This window comes from Phoca vitulina, unplaced genomic scaffold (assembly GCF_004348235.1).
Source record: "Phoca vitulina isolate PV1807 unplaced genomic scaffold, GSC_HSeal_1.0 scaffold32, whole genome shotgun sequence".
Lineage (NCBI taxonomy): Eukaryota > Metazoa > Chordata > Mammalia > Carnivora > Phocidae > Phoca > Phoca vitulina.
Window position 1 is genome coordinate 16,282,537 of NW_022589735.1, and position 25,061 is coordinate 16,307,597.

At 41.3% G+C, this 25,061-nt stretch overlaps 1 protein-coding gene across 1 annotated transcript; it reads right to left on the minus strand.

Moving 5' to 3' along the window:
- Nucleotides 1-1,924: 1,924 nt before the first annotated feature.
- On the minus strand, nucleotides 1,925-24,845 carry LOC116645111 (zinc finger protein 474-like). Its single transcript, XM_032425085.1, has 4 exons — nucleotides 24,839-24,845; nucleotides 24,584-24,645; nucleotides 4,810-4,990; nucleotides 1,925-2,076 (listed from the first exon to the last, which is right to left on the minus strand). Exons 1-4 carry the CDS (start codon nucleotides 24,843-24,845, stop codon nucleotides 1,925-1,927), a joined length of 402 nt encoding a protein of 133 aa, XP_032280976.1.
- Between the last annotated feature and the right edge of the window lie 216 nt (nucleotides 24,846-25,061).

Sequence of the window (25,061 nt, forward strand, 5' to 3'; positions counted from 1 at the left end):
ATCATGGAACACTACATCAAAAACTAATGATGTAATGTATGGTGATTAACATAATAAAAAAATAAATAAAGTCTAAAGTTTAAAAAAAAAAAAAGACAGGGCTGTTCAAACTTGGGTTTTCACCTCCTCGGTGTAAGAGAAACCCTGACCAGCAGGCAAACTAGAGGCATACTAAGATTCCCATTTGCCTTAGTTACAAACACTGGATAAAAAAAAAAAATCACATTTGGCAGATCTTTTGTTCGCATAGTTCACTGAGTTCATGATGAGATGAGATCTGTATGTAGCATACAGATAGCACTGGGTACGAGTGGGAGTTTGGGATTCCGAGAGTCGCGAGTTTGCTTCCCTAGTCCGTCCCTCGACTCAAGCTCAGCGTGACCTCGAGTTAGCTTGTTACCTATTTAAATATCAGTTTCTTCAGATGTAAAATAAAGATAACCTCTCCTTGTAGGCTGATGGGAGATTTATACACACGGCAGTCTAGGGAGCTCTAAGCACAGTCTGACTCAGTACTCTAACTAGGTATTAGATGTTGTCATCTTTGCTAGCGAAATGAAAGAACTAAACCATCAACGGTATGAGATGTTATGTCTTTCTCAAGAGGATAATCTTCTTTGAGGGTAGCTAAAGACTATTTTAAAGTTAATCTCTTCTTCCTTTGGAACAGACAAAAAAAAAAAAAAACAGCAACAAATGATTAGTGCAACTATCTTAACTAACCTCTTATAATACAGTGATGTGGGACTAAAATATTAGGTCCAATACATCTGCTTGTATAACTTGGAGCTGACTGTGCTGTGTTAGGTCATGAATTCAAGGTCTGCAGCAACCCAGTGGATCCAGGATGGCTCTGAACTTCAGCCATAAAATGAACAAAGATCCCAAGCAAAACTGCCGGGAGTCCGGGCAAAGCAGCGCTGTGTAGGGGAGCAGAATTTCCTGGGCAGAGCACCTCCCTGACCCTGGCCTCCTCCCAGGAGCGCCTCGCCTCTATGAATGCACATTCAAGGTCTAAAATACAGGGCAGTTTCACAAGCCATTGCCTGGGCAATGGGCGGGGAGGCACAGGACTTCCTGGCAGGCTTTTAGATCTCAACAATAAAACACCTATCAGCCCCTTGGAGACCCTGGGGAACTCTCTGGACTTCTCCTATAGAAGGAAAGAGCTAACCTCCACCCATGTGATGAATCGCACTGTAGAAATTTTCTGACATATGAGGCTGGCACCAGTTCTGAAATTTCACTGTAGCATTTCCCGCTCTTGGTAAGGGAGTAGGAGTTAGGCACGGTTCTAGTACTTTAACTCCTTAGCTCTTTTTTGAAAGTCTTTGCTGTGCAATGATTTTGTAGAGAAAGGAAGATTCCCAATCAATAGCTCAATTAAAAGCGTTTCCCTGGGTGGCACGTTATTTCAGAAAGCACAGGGATGGGAAGGAATCCAGTTTTTCTTGAGACTAAGGAGTTGCCTGAAATTGCCACCTGAACCCTCTTGTTCCCTGAATAATAACAGGCCTAATTGTGAAATTCAAAAATCTTGCTCAGGAAAAGAGAAAGGAAGAAAAACAGCAACAGTTGGCTCTGAAATTTCCTGGAGACAAAAATGCCGGCCCTGAGGAGGTGCAACCCACTTGCAATTCTGCCCGACGGAGTGTGACGCCCCGCCCCCCACCCGTGTGTCTGCGCGCATGTGCACAGCTGTTCGGGGGGGGGCGGGGGGAGGCAGAGCGTCGGCCCACCACGTCATGGTCATGGCCACGCTCGTGCCACCGGACCCCTGAGCTGGCTTCCCGCGCTAGACAACCTTGAGTGGTTTCCAGGGTTTCTTGTTTCCTCTCTTTACCTCCTTTTCCTCCTTCCCTCCATTACCCCAATCTCTGTCAAAAGAATCTTAGTCCTGTGACACTTGTGCTGGGAGAGGGCTTTACTTGGCGGCTTTTGGTTTACAGGATCGTTGGTGAACAATCAGTCTGTCTGGCAGGAAGGTACGCCCACAAATATTACAGGGAACCAGCTGGCTCAGGGCGCTGGTCCAAGCAGCTTCATTTAAGGCATCGAGATCGTAGAAGCCTTTGGCTGAAAAGTTAAAGAGAAAAAAAAAAAAAAAGAAAAGAAAAAAAAAGAGGAACAAAAAGGAAAGAAAAGAAAAAGAAAAATGGTAAAATGGATCAGTTTTTATTCTGGAGAACCATACTCTACTTTTTATGGAAAATATTTTCAGGAAATACCTGTTGACTGAGGCTTTTAAACAAATCATACTACTTTTGCCAAAAAAAAAAAAGAAAAAGTACCACTCCCTCTTGCAAGGGTTGAATAAAAAGTTAGCTATGAACCAGAGACTTTTCACTCCTTGGATTTTAAAAAGGGGAAGACGTTGTTTTATGTGTTATGATATGCATTCTTCACTAATTATTAACATCTTTGCTTACACATTATTATCTTGCAAATACAACTTTTGGCCTTCTTTCAATTGACTCTAAATATAAACTTACAAAGGGAAAAGAACATGCATTTGTGTTTTCCTCTTCTGTAATCCTTCAGTGGAATGTTCTGAAAAGCCAAAACTGACAGTCGAGGGTGAATTTAGGATGAATGATATCCTAAAAATGTATCATCTCTTCAAGGCCATAAACTTGGAGATTCTTTAAATAATTAAAGCGAAGAATGCAAACAGAATAGTTAATCTGACGAAAAGAAGTGTCCTTAAGAAAACAACCAAGACATCTGAGAAATGTATAATCTTCATTGGCAGAGCATAGGAAAAAAGGCATATGGCTTTATTTTAGGAAAAACAGTGTGGGATTTAGCTTTAATAAACCTTATTTAAATAGAATGGCTTTAGTACATTAAATTGACTGTGTCTTCGAATCGCCCCAAATAGGTCCCCTTAAGTGTAGCCAGGCACTCAAACATAAATTGCATACTTTTCTTTTTATCATTTTCACAGCAAATATTTCTTCATTAAAGCCCAGGCAAATCTCCTGTGACTTTTTCCTAATGGTTCACACAAGCATAGCAAACTTTAGATTCCCATCCTGCTACTCCTCATGTTCTTTATTTTACTTGACGGGAAATTGAACCCCAGCACAACCTCATTTTTCTCCTTTGGACAAATCAGTATCACTTTCCATACGAATGTGTATTTTGAAAGCTTTGAAAACTATTGAAAAAGGAATGGCACGGACTTTCTCCTTACTCATACCATGTAATATGTATTCAAAAATTCCAGAGTATTCATTGAGTCTCACTGGGGATGATTCATCACATCGCTAAAAGTTTTTGAGCAGGGCTTTGACTTTGGATCTGGAGGAAGGGTTGTTTGGACTCCACGACCATAGTAAGTCCGTGGGGGTAGAAATGAGAATGGGAATTCTCTCTGCCTCGAGATGAATGACACCTTCAGAAACAAAAACAGCATGGCGCCCAGAGGAAGACTGCAGGGAAGTACAGTGATAGGGCCTACCATTTCCACCTGTGGCCAGTAAGAGACTAATGAACCCCACCCAGGGCCTTCAAGCCCATCATTTCTCTCTCCTCTTTGAGACTCATGATCATTATGCTCAGGCACAGAAGGTGATAAAGTCAGAAGTGAAGAAAACAGATTTTTGACACCACAGAGAATTGCTAGGAGACAGTTTCAATGAGGCAAACAAGGTCTTTGTGGGCAAATGCTCTAATTTCAATGGATGGATGTGTTCATCTTGAGCCCTTTTCCCACCTGAATGATGAGTCCTCCTACTCTTGGCAAGGACTGTGAATAGTCGGGTTCTAGCAGCCTCTAGAACTTTATCATGACAACCTAGATTCCACTCTGTGGGTTGTTAGAGAACTCTCTTGGGTCACATTTCTGACAAGAGTGCTCTGGACTGATCGATACTAAATGACTTGGAGGTACCCTTCAGTTATGCAAATCTACAGTTACAGAATGAAGATTACTGAATTGAATGATACTTTTCTTAAAACCAAGAATGATTTTCCTTTGAGGCGATCCACTGAGAAAGTGACGATGGTAGAAATAAGATTAGCAAGTCTGAGTTGGCCTGGCAAACATTCTCTGAACTACTTTGTTCTCACCCAAAATGAGCAAGCAAAGGCTCCATAAGTAGGCCACACACGGAAGTTTATGGGGTTTCATTTGGCTTGTGTGGTGCTTTACAAAGCATTAATTGCAAAATTTGAAAGATCTGGGCATTGCACATCGATTTCTGGATTTACAGTTTCTTTTGGTGTTTTCGAAAAATATGCCCACACTGGGCTACATTTCTTAATGGTAACAGCAGGAAGCAGGGGCCCGTGGCCTCCTTTAGAGAGAGTCGGTATTCTCCCACTCCTCATGGTCACCACCTTCCCTTTTGTCATACGTGGACTAATTTATTTAGTTTTGCACCCTGGCTGATGGACCCTGCAAACTGTGAGTTTGGTACCCTGCTCTGTGAACACTAAGACACATTCATATTTGAAAACATGTCTCCAGGTGCCTGCCAAGATTTTTTAAGCTTCGTGTTTTCTAAGTATAAGTTTGATAATATATGAAAGTAACTTTTGGGAAATACAGGGAATGCCAGTGGGTCTCTCTCCTTGCACAGTTTTGACAATAGTGTCTTTACGTCTTAGCATCTGAGGCCCTTTGGTCAGGCATTCTAGAACTGTTTTTCCTATTTGGTTATAATCAAGACAGTAAATGTTGCCGATTGCAGTTATTTGAATAAATAAGAAGGAATACCTCTCCTCTTATAAGTTCAGAGAGAAAAGTCTCCCTTTACAGACTCAAGTGTTTTTTTGTTTTTTTTTTGTTTTCCCAAAACTTACCTGTGATGGTCCTGACTTCTGGTTTTTTAGGTTCTGATCTCCTTAACTCTTTAGGTAACAAGTTGTTTTCATTATGCCACTTTTTCAGACATTGTGGTTCATGGATGGCAATAGATTTTGTTCCATATTCACGACCACAAATGTAGCAGATAACTGTCGGTGGACGCCTTATCATTGTTGGCTACAAGTAATATAAAATATCTGTTAGATAAAGTGCAGGTGTAGAAATTACACTTTAAATTATAATACATTCACATTAGCTAGACAATCACATTTTTAAAAATTCCAACCAGTCAGGTAAATTGAAATTTTTTTGACAATTAAGAGAATAAACCATGTCATCTGAGTGACTGGGGTGGGGGTGAGGGTGTGGAATGATAGGAGATAAAGAAGAGCTGACCAGAATTCTACAAATTGGTACTTTATAAAATGTGTTTTCTCATTTAATGATTTTTGATTACTTATCTTCTGGCCATTCTCCACGCTGGGAGACTACAGAAATAGAATCATCTTTTCAGTAACATCATGCTCTAGTACGCCAATACTCCTGAGAAGTCAAGTCATTAAGCGTTATTGGAGAGTCTAGAAGGGACACTGTGTACCGTCCCACATTCCCTCACCTTAACAACTTCCTGTGATTCTAAGCCTTTTCTGACCTGGAGCAGGCTAATCAATCACAAGTGGGAGTTGGTCGATAATGGCCACTTCACCGAGGCTGATTCCATGCAGTGTTGCAAGAGCCCCTGGTGGGATTTCACCTCGGCTGCTCATTCACACACTATATAGATTTCCTTCTCTTCCCTGTCGCTCCTCCCACTACTTTACTGGGGGTCATGGGGTCACCTCCCCAATAAACTACTTGAACTCAAATTCTTTTCTTAGCACTTGTTTCTGGGAGAACTAAATCTAAGGAAGACTGAAGGATAAAACAGAATAGGGACTTTCTGCTTCTCTCCAGGGTATAGAAAGTGACAAGAAACTTTGCTCCCACCTAAGCAATAAGAACAAATCAGAGAGCTTATGGAACCATAAGTTTTTAGTCTATTGGAGAATCAAAGTTGCAAGGTAAATTAATGAACTAGAAGGACTGCCTGAGTTTGAGAGTGGATCAGCACAACCAAAAGAGTATCTCCCATGCTGCAACCTTATGTGAATATGAGACAGCAGGTGTCTGCCACAGAGAAAAGGCAGGACAGCTGAGTGTGAACTCTACTGAAATGCAGGCATGCAGTAACTATCTATGTAAGTCCTCCCACACCCTGTCTTACACCCAGTAACAGTAAGGGGTGGGGCAGTCTAACAATGCAGAGAGAAACCCTCATGAATTCAAGAATGCAGGTCCTGCCTAAATCTGAAGGCTGGAGAATTAGGCCTTGCTCTGGGTACGAGATAAGAACAATCAACTGCTGATGGAGGGGTAGGAACTAAGGAGGGAGGGGGCAGTAGGAGGGACTCCCTCTGTGTTGCATGCAGGAAGGGTCCACAGCAGCCCAAGGGTGCGGCAGGAGAACAGGGAAGAGCCTTGTAGCTCCAGACTTTATACGAAGTACAAGACAGGGGTAGCTTACCACTGGGGAGTTTAAAGCCCAGGACTAAGCTTACCTAAAGCAAGGACTAAACATTGGAAATAGATTGTCATAGAATTCTTAGATTTTTCTTAAACTGATTTTTTAAACACAGAATGTGATATATTAAAGGTGCAAATTTTAATGTCTACAGTAATCACAAACCACAAACACATGCAAAGAGGCAGAACTAAAAATTCAACATGGGACATAGAATAAAAAAAAAAAAAAGGTAAGTTAACCAGTTGCCAAAGAAAGATAGGGAAGAAGGAACCAACCAAACAACAAACAAATAAACAAAAAAAGGGCAAGAGGAATAGAATTAAAACACCAAGGTGATAGACTTACACTCAAACATACCAATAATTGCAGCAAATATAAATGGACTAAAGAACATAATTGAAAGGTATGGATTGACAGACTAGATAAAATAAAAAACCTCTAGATGAAAAACCCCAACTATATATTGTTGACAAGAAACACATTTTATGAATAAAGGCACAAACAGTTTACAAGCAGAAGGATGGGGAAGAAGTTTCATGTAAACACTAAGCAAAAGAGGATGAGTATGACTTTATTAGTGGTCACACCTAAATGAAATGCAAAGGTTGGAAATGTTTCTTCCAGTTGTGAAGATCAGGGAAGGCTGAAGGAAGTAGCATTTGGAGAATGGGTAGAGTTTGGATCACAGAAGGTTTTGGAGATGGGAAAGAGCGTGAGTGAAGCTTCAGGGATAGGAACCTAAAGGTGAGTAGAGAGAAGAGCAACTAATATAAAATATTTATATTAATAATAACAAATAGTTGCCCAGTGTTAAGTGTAGCCTTGAGAACTATAATCAGATAGTTTGGCTGCAGCCATGCTATGAACAACCACGAATGCCATGTTAAGATCTGGATTTTGTTTTGTAAATGATAGGAAGCTATTAAGCAGGGGAATAACCTATCATTGTACTTATAGAAAATTAGTCTGGCAATAATGTATCTCCAGGGGTTGTGTTGGCAGCACATCTATGAGAGCTTGAGCATCCTTGGGTAGGAAATCATGGATCCAAGAGAACATCAGTGGTGATGTCACTTGCAGAAAAGAGGAAACCCGGAAAGGCAGGTTAGGGAAGGAGAAAAAAGTGGATTCTGTTCTGGACGTGTTGTGTTTGATATCCTAGTAGAATTCAAATGTAAGTCCAGCCAAAATAGCAAATAGAGGCCTGTCATTTGGAATTAATGGGTTTCAGAGCTTTGCACGCAGAGATGATGTTTAAAACCGCGAAAATTCCAGAAAAGGAGAATATAGAGTATGTATGGAGGGAAAGTCCTGAGGGAAATCTACAGTGAAGAGATTGGGCAAAGGAAATCACAGCCTGAAAAGACAAAGGTTCAAGTTCTCCATTAGAGAAACAGGGTGTGGAGACAAAAGACTCCGTGGAGAATTCAGGAAACACTTCCGGTTTCCAGAAAGGTGGCAGCACTTCTGTCCAATGCCACAGGGAATAATGGGGGCGCTGAGGAAAGTCGCTAGATTTGGTTGCTGACAGATTATATGCCAGTGACTTTTGAGAGTTGAGCTCTAATAGAGGGATATGGGTAAAAACTTAACTGTTAAAAGTTAAGGATTAGGTGAAGGAAAACAGAAATACACCTTCAAAAAGTTTGCAGAAAGGAAATTTGAGACAGAGGTGAAGCTGAAGAAAGATCTGTTTTGGGGGTACCTGGATGGCGCGGTCAGTTAAGCCTCCGACTCCTGGTTTCGGCTCAGGCCCCGATCTTAGGGTCATGAGATGGAGCCCCACACTGGGCTCTGCACTTAACTAGGGTCTGCTTGAGATTCTTTCTCCCTGCCCCTCTCCTCTGCTCCCACTCTCTCTCTCTAAAATAAATAAATAAATCTTAAAAAAATAAAGAGATCTGTTTGGTTGTTGTTTTAGGGGTAGAACAATCTCTGGCAGGAAGAGACAGTTAGGACTGAGAGCAGAGGGCTAAGCATGGGAGCAAGGTCTCCGAGGAGGCAGGAGGAGATGAGATCCCTGGATGTAATTAGACATGTTAGCCTCTGAGGACAAGGAGAACAGATGGAAAGAGAGATGGTTCATCACGAAGTGAGGCACAAGAAGGAGCTCCTACAGGATGAATTCAGTCTTCTAACTATGAGGCAAACCATCTTCAGAGAATGAAGAGATTTGGATTCTGGGAAATAAAATAGCAAAAATTACTGAGGTTTTTGCAAAAACAAACTGGGATTCTCTTGGCACCGCGGAGAATGTGACAGTCATTCAATTAGGGAAGAATACTCACCCAATAATGGGAAGACCCAGTGAGGCTGAGCTGCAAGAAACTTAGTGGAATGAAAAGACCTTTGCCAATGTTTGTAAGTAGCACTGGGTGGCGTGAAAGCAGAAACAAATTAAGTTGGTGGTGTGGTTTCCTTTGGGGATATAAGACACGGTAAAATGTGTGCATGTTTGAGAGTCAGCCAGCTTTTCACTAAGGCTCATGGGGGTTACACCTGCAGTGCAAAGAGAGCAAAATCAAAACAAGAAGGAAGCACGTTTCTGGTTTCTGCATACCCGAGCAGAAACTACAGATTCTAGATGAGTGAAGCTACTAATACACAGCAAGCAAAATGGAAAATGGAGTTACTCCTGAGATGATCCACTTTTTAAAAAACACACATTATTTGCTAGAGGGGAGGTGGATGGGGGACGGGTGAAAGAAGGTAAAGGGGATTCAGAGGTACCAACTTCCAGTTATAAAATAAGTAAGTCACGGAAATGAGAAGTACAGGTAGGGAATATGGTCAGTAATATTGTAGTAACGTTGTATTGTGGCAGATGGTAATGACACTTGTCTGGGGTAAGCACTGGGAATTTACAGAATTGTCAGATCACTATGTTGTACACCCAAAAGTAATATAACATTGTATAATATTGTATGTTGACTATACTTCAATAATTAAAAAAAATAATAATTTTTAAAATATTTTAATTAATTAATTAATTAGAAAGAAAGAGAGCGGGGGGGAGGGGCAGAGGCAGAGAGAATCTCAAGCGGACTCTGAGCTCCGTGCAGAGCCCGATCTGGGGCTCGATTCCATGACCCTGAGATCATAACCAGAGACAAAACCAAGAGTTGGATGCTTAACTGACTGAGCCACCCAGGCGCCGCAAAAGAATCATATTTTTTAAAAGCACATTATTTGAAGTAGAATATTTTTCTTCTATTATTTTATGCTGAACTATGCCAATAAACTACATTTATCAAAAAATGACTAAATTGTTTTTAGCCTTCTTGTTTATTAGCCGTATAACAGGATCTAATGCCTGAAAAGTGACTTTAAAAATATTTGGCGAGTTCGAGACCTAAGAGAAAGGCTAAAGCAGAAGCAATGATTTTCAAAATACCCAACAGTTACTATTTTTTACATGTTCATTTACTTGAAGATTAATTAAATACAGGCTTTTTTAGTTTAACATGAGAAGCTTGTCTTTTTACTTTGAGAATAATGAATATTAATATTCCATATGGAAAGTATGAGCCAATTCCAGTATTTAACCAAGCATATAAGCAAAATAAATGGCACGGGTCATTAATGGAGACATTCATGTCACATTGTCAGAAGGTTTCCTTTGGAAGGAAGAATTAGAAGAAAACAGGCAGACCCAGAGGCCAGAAGACATGCAGAAAATAACTTAAAGGGATGTGGGAGAAAATTAATACCATAAAAAGGCTAAGATGTTCTATATTATATTTTCCAAAGCTTGGTCCATGCTCTCTATTTGTGGTTGAACTGCAGTTGAACCTGCAACACACTCCATATTCTTAGGTTTTAAACATTTCACTCCTAAGCCTGCTCGAGGGAAGTGCAAGCAACCCAGAACGCAGCTGAAGAGAAAAATGCATCCCCTGTGGGGCTGAATGGAGATAAGATAACCTCTTTATTTTTCATTCATTTCACGATTGTCAGTCTGAAACTTGCAAAGAGAGCTGAACGATCTCCATCCCCTGGTCCCGGCCGTGGGTTTGCTCTTCAGCCTCTTTCTCTGGTGTTTTGAGCGGGATGGGGGTGTGGGGAAGATGGAGAGGGAAGAGAGGTAGAGGGGGTCAGAACCCCGGGAAAGAAAAGGGCAGGAGGCTCTGCTATGAAAGGGCACAGCCCAGCTGAGCAAGGCAGGCGCACTGAGGCTTTGCCCAGCGTGGCGTGGGGACTGTCTACCTGGGGCCTTGCCAGGGCCACGGATTCCAGGAAACCGTAATCAAAGGAAGGCAAAGAGGAAGCCGATAAGTCTAAAGTTCTGACAGAGCAAACGGTTAGATCAACAGTTTTCCTGTCAACATTTCAGATACTCTTGGGGTGAGGCGTTAATTTTTAACATCTAGGTAAAAGATTTTTTTAAAGAAGTTAATCTCTGAATCTACAGAAGAACCCTTTCAGGTGTGAACTGTTTTAGGGGAGGGGGGCAGCTAAAGCCCCACCCCCATGCAAGTTTATTAGGACTCATCACAAATTTGCTTTTGCTTCCTGATTTCCTGGGAAAGTCTACTGAGGCTGGAAATGGACAGAGGGCGTTGAGCCCTTCAGGGAAAGCTTTCAGATGTGTGTATTTCTTTTAACTTGAATCCACTAACTTTCATATGTTTCCAATCATTTTGCTGGCCACCTTTGGTATTATCATTTTATTTTCCATGCAGCATTTTTTTTCCCTCCTTTTTGCTAATGTCTTTTCTCTGCTGGGAATGCTTCATGTTTAATCTTTTGGGCCAGGACTGTGCATGGCAAAGGAAAGTGGACATTTAACAGCTTTTCTCCAGGTCACTGTGAGTGATTGGTCATCTACCTACTCACTTTTACAGTTTAAAATAAGTAGTGGTCACAACCAGCATTGGCGAGGATTTAGAGAAAGGGGAACGCTCGTACACTGTTGGTGGGAATGCAAGCTGGTGCAGCCACTCTAGAAAACAGGATGGAGGTTCCTCAAAAAAGTTAAAAGTAGAACTATTCTATGACCCAGGAATCACACTACTGGGTATTTACCCAATGGATACAAAAACACTAATTCAAAGGGACACATGATACACCCCGATGTTTACAGCAGCATTATCTACAAAAGCCAAACTATGGAAGACGCCCAGGTGCCCATCAATAGATAAATGGATAAAGATGTGGTATATATATATACAATATGGAATATTATTCAGCCATCAAAAAGAATGAAACCTTGCCATTTGCAATGACATGGATGGAGCTAGAGATTATAATACTCAGTGAAGTCAGTCAGAGAAAGACAAATACCCTATGATTTCACTCATGAGTGGAATTTAAGAAATAAAACAAAAGAGCAAGGAAAAAAAGAGAGAGAGAAAAGCCAAGAAACAGACTCTTAACCCTAGAGAACACACTGATGGCCACCAGAGGGGAAGGGTGTGGGGGATGGGGGAAATAGGTGATGGGAATGAAGGAGTGTGCTAGTCGTGATGAGCACCAGGTGATGTATGGAAGTGTTGAATCACTATAATGTACACTTGAAACTTATGTAAAAATAAGATTAAAATAAAATAAAATAAAAAATAAATAGCTGTGTAATACCACCATCTAAGCAATGGAAACAGAACAAGGACCAAAAAGGAGAGTGTTTTGGTATTAAACGAGGTATTGACAGAAGAAGAATGGAAATAATTCCAGTAATCCTAGATTAGGATATCTATTTCAATAGCTTCAAACAGCTCCCAGTGACCACCCTGAGAGCTCAGGCTGAAAGGAAACCCCAGGAAATAGCACAATTCAATCCCGATAGAGCTTATAGAAGGAAGTATAACAACCGGTTGAAGGGGAAAAATATTCCAAGCATTAAGTGTTATCGTACAAATCTTAACGGAAGTGATACTGAAAAGTAAAATCAAAGTCATTACTAGCAATTTTACAAAAAATCAGAAACACTCTACATTTGACCCTTGCTTATACTAATCCCACAACAAAAACTAAGTAATAATAATGTGAAATTATATTTGTGTGATATCATTTCTAGGAGATTAGGGGAACATAATCCAGCAAGGTAACCTTTTGGAGATTTGTGGTGAAGTAGAAATTAGTAATATTTATGGGGCAATAGGCCCCTTTGAAAATCTAATGAGTTATATGGTCATCTTTCCAGAATAATGCACATGTATACAGAATTATGGGTATGATTTTGAACAATTGGTGGACTCTGTAAAGCCTACCCATTAACCCCAGGAAGTGAGCTGTTGAACCTTTAGTCAGAGCAAACTTTTTTTTTTTCCCCAAATAGATGCTTCTTTGTGTAAGGAGCCATTTGGCACCATTTAAATGCCTCAAAAAAGGGCTGAGTTGAAGAGAACTTATGAAATACACCACCTCTGGCTTTAGGGTGATCTTAAGTTCTGCTTTGCTTAAAACAGTCCCTGTGATACCTGTTGTCTTGACAAGTATTAATAGCTCCTTCTTGCATTCTCTAAGGTGTCCCCATTTGATTAACAAATTATGTAATCACTCTACTTCTGATCCCCTTTGGAAAACATTATTTAATAAAATAGAAGCAATCAGGAAATGAAACAACCAGACAAGCTCAGAAATCTTGAAGCCGTGACTCCAAGACTGGCAATGGATCCAGTTAAGCCTAGAACTAAAGCAAGACAACCCTAGAAATTGGGGGTTTGAGAAGAGAATAAAAAAAGAACATACCTTGACATATAAAAATACTTATCAAAATTTGGGAAGGGAAGGAGTGGGGCTAAGATGTTAACGATACTAAATTCTTTACTGTCACGACAAACAGTCGCTTAAAACAGTATAAAATTAAAACCGAGAGTTACTTTTTTTTTCAAATCTGGTAACTTATCTTTGTTTTTTAACTGTAGTGGGTCCTTTAAAAATATTCTTTAAAGAATATTCTTTAGTGAAGAAATATTTTCCTGAAGCTCAGCAATACCATCACCATCTCTTCGGTTTCTTTTTGTCAAATTCAAGTAAAATTAAATATAGTATCTCTTTTGCCTTTATAATATCTGTATTAATAACTTGTACATGACAAACTTAGTCCTATGACAAGATCTGCATGCCTGTTTATTTATATATGTTCGTGCCCAGAGAGAGATGGCTGGAGTAATAGTCACTTAGGTCAAATGAGAAGGAGCTCACAGCAATTTTTATGCCAATCTTTGTACTTTCCTAGTGGCTTGAATTTTTTATAATAAACTTGTGTGATTTTTATAAGAATAACAAAATGATAAAAAGAATATCAACCCCAGGGTCAAAACTCAAGTTGGGATTAGGTAATCAAATCAGTCCTAACAGGAAAAATCAGGTGGGGCCCAAAATACTTTCTGAACATTCCTTAAATAACTGATAAAAGATGGTAATCAAGCTTGTGTATATAATCCAATCTAGTGTTGTCATCAATTAGTAATTGGACCTAGAATTAATGTTACAAATGAATAGTTTTGCATAGCATAAAATAGAACTGTAATGCAAAATGAAAATATTTACAGTGTCTTAAATCACATTATTCCAATAGGACCATTTTATTTTGTCAACTGTTTATAGTTGAACATACATCAGTCACATGTTTATATGATACAACTTAATTGAAGCCCTAGAATTCTACTCCATTACTTTAAAAAGCGATAAAAAGGCCTAGGAAAAAAAATCTGAAGGCAGAATTTAGCATGAGTTTGTTTCCACCTAAGATAATCTAAATCCAGGTCTTCCAGATATTTTCATTTTGTTCAGGCTCATTTGTCTGGCTTGGTTACATTAGCCAAAATATGATTTCAGAAATAACTAAATGGAACCGTATGGTATTAGCCATCTTATGCTGAAAAGTGGCAGCCAAAAGGATGATTTGGGGGGATGGATGGATTGAACCATCCCCTGGGTCCTGTGTTGCCCAGTTGTGGCTGGACTGACAAATCAACATATAATTTTCAGCCTCCCAGCTGCCCCCCTCTCTTCTCTGCACTTGACTATGTTTTGTGCAGACTTGGCCTGTCTGATGTGGTATCCAGAATTTCTGTGGCTCTTCGTGGCTACAGAATAAAGGCCAAACGTTGCATGCTGACTTCATTCATGTCAACTTTAGCCACGAGAAACAGTCTACTAGCAACACCAAACTCAGCCCCAGACCCCAAGCCCACAGTCCTCAACTTTTCCTACCTTCATGACTTTATTCGTCTGCTCCTTCCAGCAATAACTATTTAAATGGAGGATAGCATCTTCCCCATGCTGGAGGTTATGGGGAATGCCAAACCTTAGCTCTCCTTAGTAATGGAGACTAGCATATCAATTACTCATTCAATTAGAAGGCAAAATTGGTTAAGTGCTGTGATAGATGGAGCCCCACAGGAGCCTGCAATAGGAAGGAAGGAAGGGTTTTGACCAGAAGCCAGTAAAATGGGCTGTTGAACAGGTAGAAACGTACTTGACCTATTCAACAACTGTTTAATATTACTGTAGTCAGTTAACATGAACACGTTAAAGTCGGTCATGAAAACTGATTAGAGAGAGTGTGAGAGCAAGGATCAGTCTATTCAAAATAGGTGGTCAGTCCTTGAGAACACACTCAAAGTTTGGCACCTCTTCAAAGCATCCTGCCCTTTCCACTTGGGTCCTGACCCCAGACTCCACCTTCCTGCCACGAGAAGCTAGCCATGCCTCAGACGCTGGGGAGCGATTTGACAGGAGGTACCTGCAGCCAGTACTTTCTCTGCCAACAGAAAGGCATCAGCCACCATTAAGGCACTGTGTTGTTTGGGGCGTCAGGCAGACAGAGGGCAATGAGAAAAGTGACGAAAAGTCTCTTGATCGTACTGAGACCTGAGTGTAAGGATGAGGACCTCATCCCTTTGAGACAGAATCAGATGAAGGCATGGATCACATAGGGGCACTTCATACTTTTCATAGATTAAACCATCTTGATTTCTTTCTTGTTGAGGAAATGCAGACGGGTTTTTGCCTGCCCTGAAGTAGCACTCTTAAGTGATAATAAAAACAGTAAGGCACGTGTTGTGATGAGCACTGGGTATCATACGCAACCGATGAATTGTTGAACACTACATCAAAAACTAATGATATGCTGGCTAACTGAACATAATAAAAAAATTAAAAAAAAAACAATAAGGCAACTGGAAACACCTGTGAATAGATAAAGTATAACACTGCCATGGCATGGACCATTACTTGGCAATAAGTACCACTGCTGCTTGCACCAACGTGGATAGCACTCAGAGCCCTCAGGCTGAGAGCAGCCAGACACGAAAGAGTCCACTGCTGCCTGATTCCAGGGATAGAAAATCCACACTAAGCTGTAGTGTTTAAAAATCAAATCAGGGGGTGCCAGGAGGTAGGATCAAGAATGAAGTGTATAAGGAATCTTCGGGGTGATGAAAATGTTCTGTATCTTGGTTATGGTGGTGTTATAACAGGTACATAAAACTGTCAAAACTCATTGAATTGCATGAGTTTAATGAACGCAGTTTATTGTTTGTCTTCGTTCCTCAATAAAGCTGGTTAAAAACCACTCACGCAGACCTCATTTAGGGGAGTATTTTGCATTGCCGTGATCAGGGACTGCAGTCAATTTCAAGTCAGCAGTACACCCCGTCACAAATGATGTATTTTAGAGCAATGTTTGCCGGGCATTAGAGACTATTGTTAAGTCATCTAGATTCACGACCCTTTAATTTGTCTCCCAAGAAATTCTTGAAAAAAGAAAAAAAAATACCACGGAAGAAAAATGAAAAAAGAAAAAGAACTAGAGCGAGAATTAGAAAACATTTTATTGAGTTATTTTATTTTATTTTTTTTCCTGGGACATCAACATTTTTACCAGAGACAATGCCCCAGGGAGCAGCAACCCCAGTCACATACAAATTCATTCAGAAAAGTCCAATTCTAGACTGTCAGGCCCTCGCCCTGGGGCAGAGATGAATAGTTTGAAAGTAGGGCTATCCCTCCGTGCCCACGTGCTTGGCATCTGGTCTGTTGGAAACATCACTCAAACCAGTTTCTCATCTTCCAGTAAAAGGAACTTCAAAGTCCTTTAGTGCATGAGTGTGTGTGTGTGTGTGTGTGTGTGTGTGTGTGTGTGTGAGCTTGTGCACAAAGGAACAGGTCAGGTCACTTTCCGCAGGTAATGTCAGGGATATCAAAAGTCACCCTTTGCTTCAAACTATCCATGCTTTTACATTTTCCTTGGCTTTGTCCTTGACCTCCTTCCAGCCTACAGTTATCATCTCTCAGCTCATTCCCCTCAAGAGGAAAGAGATAGAGAGTGCTGAGAGCTTTGGTTCTAGAAGGTCCCAAGTACATTAGCTATGTGCCACCAGACCGCAGAGGAAGCCTCCCACGTTCGCCCACTGGGAGACAGTCATTTGCTGGATTTCTTTGCCATCATGGAAGCAGTTGGCCTGTTGCTTTTGAGGAGGTCATTTCAGTGGCGCTGTGCCAAAGCAAACACATCAAAACGTAAAAGATGTCATTTTATTACCAAATAAGTATGTAAATGAAATGCCTGCTTTTTTCCTCCAAGGAACATGCTTCACACATTATTTGGAAATGGAACCAAAAATGCAGTAAGTTTAATTGTCCTTTTTTTTTAATCTTTATTTTTTTAAAGATTTTATTTATTTTAGAGAGAGAGAGACAGAGAAGAAGAGTACAAAGGGAGAGGGAGAGGGAGAAGCAGGCTCCCTGCTGAGCAAGGAGCCCAATGCAGGACTCGGTCCCAGGACCCTGGGATCATGACCTGAGCTGAAGGCAGACGCTTAACCGACTGAGCCACCCAGGAGCCCCTAATTGTCCTTTTTTTTAAGGTTGAATCACAACATCTGTGCATCAAAACAGCCATATGTCCTGTGTTCATTTGGGGACATTTGTTAACCTGAGAGTCGAGGAACCCAGAGGTGAGAACATCCTGAAAAAGAAACCATCTCCATTGTTCTAAACCATGACTTTGATGAGTACATTAGGGAAAGGTGCCCCGCCTTAACACACTTTCAAACCATCTGGTTGTGATCATTAATCTGTAATGGTAGAAGTCACAAGATGCAAAATTAAAAAGTGATGGCCATGGGAGGGATACACATGACAATCCTTCCCGTCTCAAGACTTGGCCTCGGATCATTCTTCTATATGTTGACATGTACTTTGTTTCTGGGAGTGTGACTGGTGATAAGCCCAGTATGGCCAGGCTGTAAATATCTGGGCTTCATCAGCTTTTTATCAACTTCCCAAAAGCCAGGAAAGCAATGAGGTTCTAAATATTGATACTGAATTGTGAGCAGAAAGGCCCCAGGGACACCTACTAAAAGCACAGCTCAGGCTTTTGGAAGGTTGAGACCTACCCTAAGTGGAAATGCATCTGGAGGAATGGGCTGTCTGTCAGAAGGTGATTCCGTGTAACCCAGATATTGTTGCTCAGGGAGAATCTTCTGGTTACAGGCCATGTGCCCGGCCCCATGCTAGCTACAGAACTAGGAACTGGTCCCAGCCGTTGGGATAACCATACTTCACTCCCTACCTTTACTTGGGAAATATTTTTTCACTTTCTCCTAAGCTCTTTCTCTGGGACAGTAGGTCAGGGGGACAGATCCCTCTGTGGCATGCCCAGAACCCACTCCATGTGAAGTTAGTCAAGAAGCAGAGTCTGGGTGACAAAGGGGCCCACTGATGGGAGAAAGCATTTTTTTAACCTCTCCACCCACTAATATGTTTAAACTCAGACTCTAAGTTCTAAGAAGTACTCTCCAGATTATGGAACCTCTCTAGGATCCTGTACTTTTTGTGGCCCTGTAAAATTCTTAGAAGGTATGTCACCTGGATGTTTGACTCACAAGAACAGCCTCTTTGTTCTGGGGACTCCCACAGGTGGATCCAAATGGCAGTTGGCGGCTGGGGTGAGTTACCCTCTGCTCAGGCATGGAGGGTGCAGGCCAGTGTTCCCTGCATACAACTGTCACAGTACTATGTGCGTCCCTTCACAGGTCCCTCATGACTCAGGCTGTCCCCTTTGCAGCATCTCACCAGGCTACTGCCCAGAACTCCCTCCCCTCTGCTTCATACTCTGGATCTCGGATTGTAACCTGATGGACCAATGACCATTTCAGCCAACAGACAGTCATGTTGTACTTGACTAGCACGATATTCTTAAAAGTTTTAAATGTGATACCTTTAGGGAGGACCTAATCTCCAAAATACCACAGGCTCTACCTCTCCCTATAGCCCTACAGGCATCCCGCCCAAACCCTGAGAGCCCTGGAGCCAGGGGCCCTGAGTAGCTAATTCCCCACTCCTCTCCCCATAAAAGGCATTTGCCTTCTAGCTCCTGTCTAAGAAATGAGCCGAACTTGTGGTTAATTGGCATTCGAGTGCCAATAGCTAAAGAGGGTTTGTTATCCATCTGGGAAATCTTTGCATTTTAGCTGGAAGTCAAAGGACTGAATCTCAGACTGTGGAATTCAAAGCTCGCCAGGTAGCAGGGAAGGTATTGAAAAAAAAAAAGCGTGTACGGTGAAAATTAACAGATGGTCACAATGAGAATTCCCTGCTTTCTTTGAATCTAGCACCGAGGCAATTCCCAAAGAGCTCGACAGGAGTCTTGACGCCCATCCTGAGGTCTAAAGAAGTTTTTACTTTAAAGGCTGAGGATGGTTTCCAAGACCGCATTGTAACTGTGGGCACAGGGACTGCGCGTTACCCACAAGTCGTTGGCTTGCTGGACGATGTTTTGCTTCCCCCACTCCTGACCGCTGGCTGTCAGAAGCAGGGCCCATCCTGCCAGAGGCTGAGGGTCTCTGTGGCTCTTTGGGTGGGTGTCATGCCATTGACAGTGCTCCCTTTCTGCCTGACAAAATTAAACATAGAGGACTTGGGCCTTCACTGCTATTTTAGATTTTCCACACTCCTGACTCCTTCCATGAGGGCCAAATAATTGAAATGTCTGTGGTAAGTGCACAAGGCATATCAGAGAAGGCAGAAAGTTTGGATGGAGAAATAAGAGGGAAAGTTTTTCTCCTCCATACTTGCGGAGAAAAGAATAAAATATCTTGTAGAAATCCTTGTGAACGTTCCAATATTGAAAATATCTGACCAAGTAGCAGCTAATAATTCCCCAGCACTTTCTAAGTGCCAGGCCTTGTACTAAGCGCTTAACATGCTTTAATCCCAATAATTCTCATGATAGTCTTCTGGGCAGAACTCCACGCCCCCATTTTACAAATCAGGAAACTGAGGCACAGGGTCGTTAATAAGTAGTGAAGTTTGTTTTCACTCAGACAGTAGCAGGAAGGAGCTGATGAGGGCTGATTTGTCAAACACCATCCCTGGTTCTGTGTGGGAGATCTTTCATTTCAGTCTCTCACAGTGGGGGGACAGAAGCTGGGGAAATTTAGTAATTGGCTCAAAGGTCTGTGACTTCATTGTTCATCTACAATCAGATCCCAGGTCTGTCTGATTCCGGCTGCTTCTAGGAACACGGTGGAGGTAAGGTCACCAAAGGTTAGCAGAGTGTCACAGTCAGTCTTATTTGTCCGCAGAATCAGCCACTGGGTGAGATTTGAGAGAAACCAGCACAATTCCTACGTCTGTTCTCTTGACTACCTCGAATTTTCATTCCTTTGGGTTGAACACTGCCCTCCTTCCAGATCCTTTTTCAAAATGCAAAAAGTCCTATGAAAGATTTTCCTGTGAAGGATTTTATAGGATTCTCCCAAGCCCCTTCCAACAATATCGAGAGATGGGGGTTGGCAGGGACAGGGAGGGTGCACAAGGTGCTAAAAAGGAGAACAAGATCAGAATATGAGACTGGGTCACCAGAGACTCACTTCCCAAGTCAGAATTTTGCCTGCGGCCGTTTAAAACATAATTTCAACAAACCTGACTGAGACTGAATGTGTATAATTAAGTTTCCATCCGCTCAGGCACGCCATACCATGCAGACAAAGTATAAATAACATTTTAATGTATAGGAGTAACAGCACAGCTCCATCTCAAACCTCAACAATTGCAGTTTGATTGTCCAGAAACCGCTGGTATTTCACATTTCCTTCTGGTGTTTTCAAACAATTCTACCCAAATGTCACATCTGGAAGGATCATTGTTTGAAACTGAATTGTTTTTGGAAATCACTGGATGCCACGTTAAGGAATTTTCCGACCCAGCCTGTGTATAGGCCAACTATTAAGAGTCTGTTACTTATGATGTGGAGTTTTGTTTTGCTCCTTTGAATGATAAGAAAGACTTCGCCAATCATTTGGAAAGGCTGTTAATATTCAAGTATCTGCACATACCTGATTTTTTAAAATGAGCTACTAGTATTTGGAATATATGCTTGGCATTTTAGAATTGCTCATCCTGAGATACAAGGCTGAAAAATGTAAGTCAAAGAACAAGTGCCAGATTGGTCTCTGCTTCTGAAAGGAATACAGTTTCTTGGCTGAAGTTTGTTTTTTTGTTTTGTTTTGTGTTTTTGTCTTTCTTCTTCTTCTTCCTCTTCTTCTCTTCTTCTTCTTCTTCTTTTCTTCTTCTTCTCCTCCTTCTCCTCCTTCTCCTTCTTCTTCTTCTTCTTCTCCTTCTTCTCCTTCTTCTTCTCTCACATTTGAGATAAAACTGCTTTTGTCCCTGATGTTTTAGAAAGATATTGGTTGGAAGGTGAGATGTATGATCAAGTAAGTCTCCTGCCAAATTATTATCAAGACTGACTTTTCTTGAAGAAAATGGCTGGAGGATGTCCCTGGTGTTTGGTTCTGGTGCTCCTCTGTTTGGCATAAGGCCTGACCTTGTGGCCCTGAAATGACTTTCAGGTCACAGGTAAAATGAACAATCAAGGGAGCAATGCGAGTAAGAGAGGAAAAACTCACAAACTGAGAAAACCACTCAGTTTTTCCAGCTTTTATAGTTAGAGAGAAAAAAAGCAAAGCGTAGATATTATCCAACCTGGAACTTGGAAGTTGGGGTATTTCCAATGCTTGATTTGTCTCCAACTTATATGCTGATGGGCTCCCCAGCTCAGAGGGAAGGCCAAAGAAGAATATTAGAATATTTATATATTGAAATATTGGAAACTTCTTCAGTTCCTGGGCGTATTAGGCCCTCCTTCAATCTCTAGGACATTTCTTCATATGTAAGACAACCTCACAGAGGTAAAAATTTGAAAGGGAAGTAGATGTAAGAAGGAGGTGAATTATATAATATAAAGGGAAAGCGAGAGGCAGAGTCCTAAGTCAGACCCTCTTGAAGCTCCAGCTATTCAGAGGCTGAACTTCTGTCTGACATTTAGCAGTGAGATTCTGTTCACAGGAGAATCACCTCTGTTTCAGTAAGAACTTCTTCAAGGTTGCATTGCCTTTGGTGAAGTTCTAAGAATCTTGGGAGAGATCTTAGTTGTTGACCCTGGAATTTGGATTTCTAAGAACTATGTATATCCATCCAGTCATTTTGCAATGATTTACTGAGGATTTACAACCAGAAAATATGGACGTCTGCTTGGGGCCAGAAGCAGGGAGAAGGGAGTGACAGGGAGAAGCAAGCACATAAAGATGTATGAAATTACTTAAGCTGGATTAATTGTTTGAGGCTGTGGCATGTTGTAGTTTGTTTATTTTAGGCCTGAATAATATTAGAATTTATTATATATGATACTCTCCTCTCACAGAGGTGACAGTATATTTGTACGTATTGGAACATCAATGCAACAAATACCTAATATGGCTTTGGTCTTTGGGCTCTGGAAGAGGTAACTCTGTTATGGTCTCTCCTACCATATATACAATTGTAATTTGATACTGATTTTTTAAAAAAATAATTATGTTAGACTGTCATTTGTACAGATGAGCATTACTCTTCACATTTTCATATTAGGAAATGATACATCAATTTCACTGATGATGCTGTTGTTCTAAAATTTGCAACTCCCCCCACCCTCACTGCACACAGAGCGCACACACGATATACATGCACAGATTCCTTTTGGGCTGGCTTCTAGAATCAAGAGTTCGAAAAAGAACTGGTCTGGTTACCTTACAGTTGCTCTTGGTACACCTGAGAGTCATGGGATCCAAGAATGCTTCCCTGATATGCAGGCATGGTTGACACCAAGGAAAGATGAAGAAATGGCACATGGAGTTGGACATTAGTGGTCCAGCTGTCAGCATCATCAGGGGGCAGTTTGTGAGGTCACTGCTGGTTTTCATGACATCAACACAGCTGAGGAGGTGGGTTAGGGCCACTATAAGGGTAAGAACCCCCAGAAGGATCCCACTGAATGTTTCATCTACCATCTCCAAAGACTTCTAAGCCATTCTTGTGTTTGGGAATCGTAGAGGCAAATGGTTCCAGGAACCTAGCCTTACTCTTGATTTCAGGAACTCAGTCTAACCGAAGGCAGGAAGAGACAAATGACTAAGTAGACTCTTAAAATTAACCTTTTTCTCCCTCCGCCTTTCTTTCTCATCTGATAGGCTTTATAAGCTTGACTGGTATTTCATTGAGAAAACATGAGATATAGGTGAACAGATCCAAGTTACCTCATCTTCCCTCCAGCAGCCTACAAACTTGCCTTATCTGCATTCAACCTCCTCTGGACATGAGCAAGTACCACCTCCTGTCAAACCCCACCCTCCCGGTGTGCTAGGATCCCACCCGCTGCTGTGTGTTTCTCCTCCAGGTTTCACACTTGTCCCTATGGCCTCCCCTGCATCTTCAACCCCTCTCTCCACTGAATCATGATCCTAAACATTCTCATATGGTCTAGAGGTTCCCATCTTCTATAGAAACCTCTCTTACCCTGCCATCTCTATTTCTAGCCCACCCATTATTTCTGTCCTGGTCTTCAAAACCAAACATTTCAAAACACATCCTACTGTTATTGGTTCTAGGCAGTTTCACCATAAGCATCTTCTGCAAGCATTTTTGCTGCATACCTAATGGGCGGTAGGGCAATTTTGCCGTAAAGGTTAAAATAATGAAAAAAGAGGGACAGTAAAAAGGACATAATGAAACATAAAAAAGTAATAAAATTAATAATTTCTTCCTTCATTAAGAGAGGTATCAGTTTTCCAAATCCGAGGGTGCATATTTGAAACTGAGCTTTGCATTGCATTGTGAAAGCCTTCTATGCTGTTCGTTCTTGGCATATTGTCACATGTCTGTCGATAGGTGTTCCAAAGTTCTATGGGAAATGTGGAAGAAATGCTAATGCTGTAATGCATTTGTTGCTGGGCTTTGTTATTATTGTCACTGACGCATTATCATTTGCTAGTATGGTAGAGTATAGTATACAATCTGGCTTCACACTCTCTTTTTTCACACTTCAAGTAAGTTTTATCACTCTATTTTCTATCCAGTCTACATATGGTGCTGTTATTCACTATTTTAAGATCACCATGTCTGTTCGTCACTGCACAGAGCTTTATGAGGGCTAGGTAAGATTTATATAATGTAAAAATTGGAATTTGTCGATGAAGAAATAAAACAAAACTGTCAGCCGGTTATTTTGTCTTTTACAGCCAAATTGCCCTACAGCCAATTAGTTACATGGTGAAAATGTTTGCAGCAAAATGCTTGGGGCAAAGATGTCTGTGGCAAAGATGCTCACAGCAAAAATACCCCGAGGACACCATCTTCATCATCCACACACTCTGGAACCCCCATCCCTACATGGAATGTGTCCTTTCCAAGGTTATGAGACTCAATCCACATTGCCAAATCGAATAGGTGTTCTTTTGGCCCTCATCCTACTCCACCTCTTGGCATCCCACACTGCTTTCCACACCCTTGTTCGTGACATTTTCTGCAGTGTCTCCAGGCTGTCATTCTCTAGCTCCTTCTCCTCTAACCGCTAAATCACTTAATACCTCAGGGCTCAGCCTGCCATCTCCTTTTCCAACCCACTACTCATTCCGATGACTTTAAATATATATTAATAATGCACAAATATATATCCCAGTCCAGTCATCTCTTTTGAGATCCAGACTTCTATATTTGGCCTGACTTACCCACTTAGATTTCTCACAAGCACTTTGAATTTGCTGTGTCCAGAAAGGAACTATTGGTCTTAACCTCCAAAATCCTCCCCGGGGCTCCAGTCTTCTCATCTTAGAAAATGGCACCAGAGCACTTACTCAAGCCAGAAGTCTGGGAGCCATGCTCGACCCCTCCTCAACACCTCCAACATCCCAACTACCACCAAATTCTGTCTATTATACCTTATCTCCATCTTTGCTATCAACGACCTTGGCCAAGCTTTCATCTGCTCTCAGCCGGATCCCTGCAAGAGCCACACAGCTGATGACCTATGTTCACTGGGCAGCTTCAGGGATTATACTATTTCTACAGCCTCATCTTGTATGCCTGTCACCTCCTTCATCAAGCTCTGGCCTCTTGACCTTTGGCCAGAATGTCTCTTCCTCTTACTATTCCCTTCCCTCCCACATCTTTACTCTTGGCTAATTCTTTCTTACCTGTCATGTAGCAGCTGAAATATCACTTCCTCCCAGAGGATTTTCTCTAACCAAGATTCGAATGTCAACCTCCCATCATTAGACACTGTCATATCACAGTTTGGAATTCTTTTTTTTTTTTTTTTCATTTAGTCCTGCATTTATTAGGAAATTGTAAAAAAGATTAATAGATTTTGTTCACAGCATTTAAATAATTGACATCTAAAGCAGTAGTATTCAAATC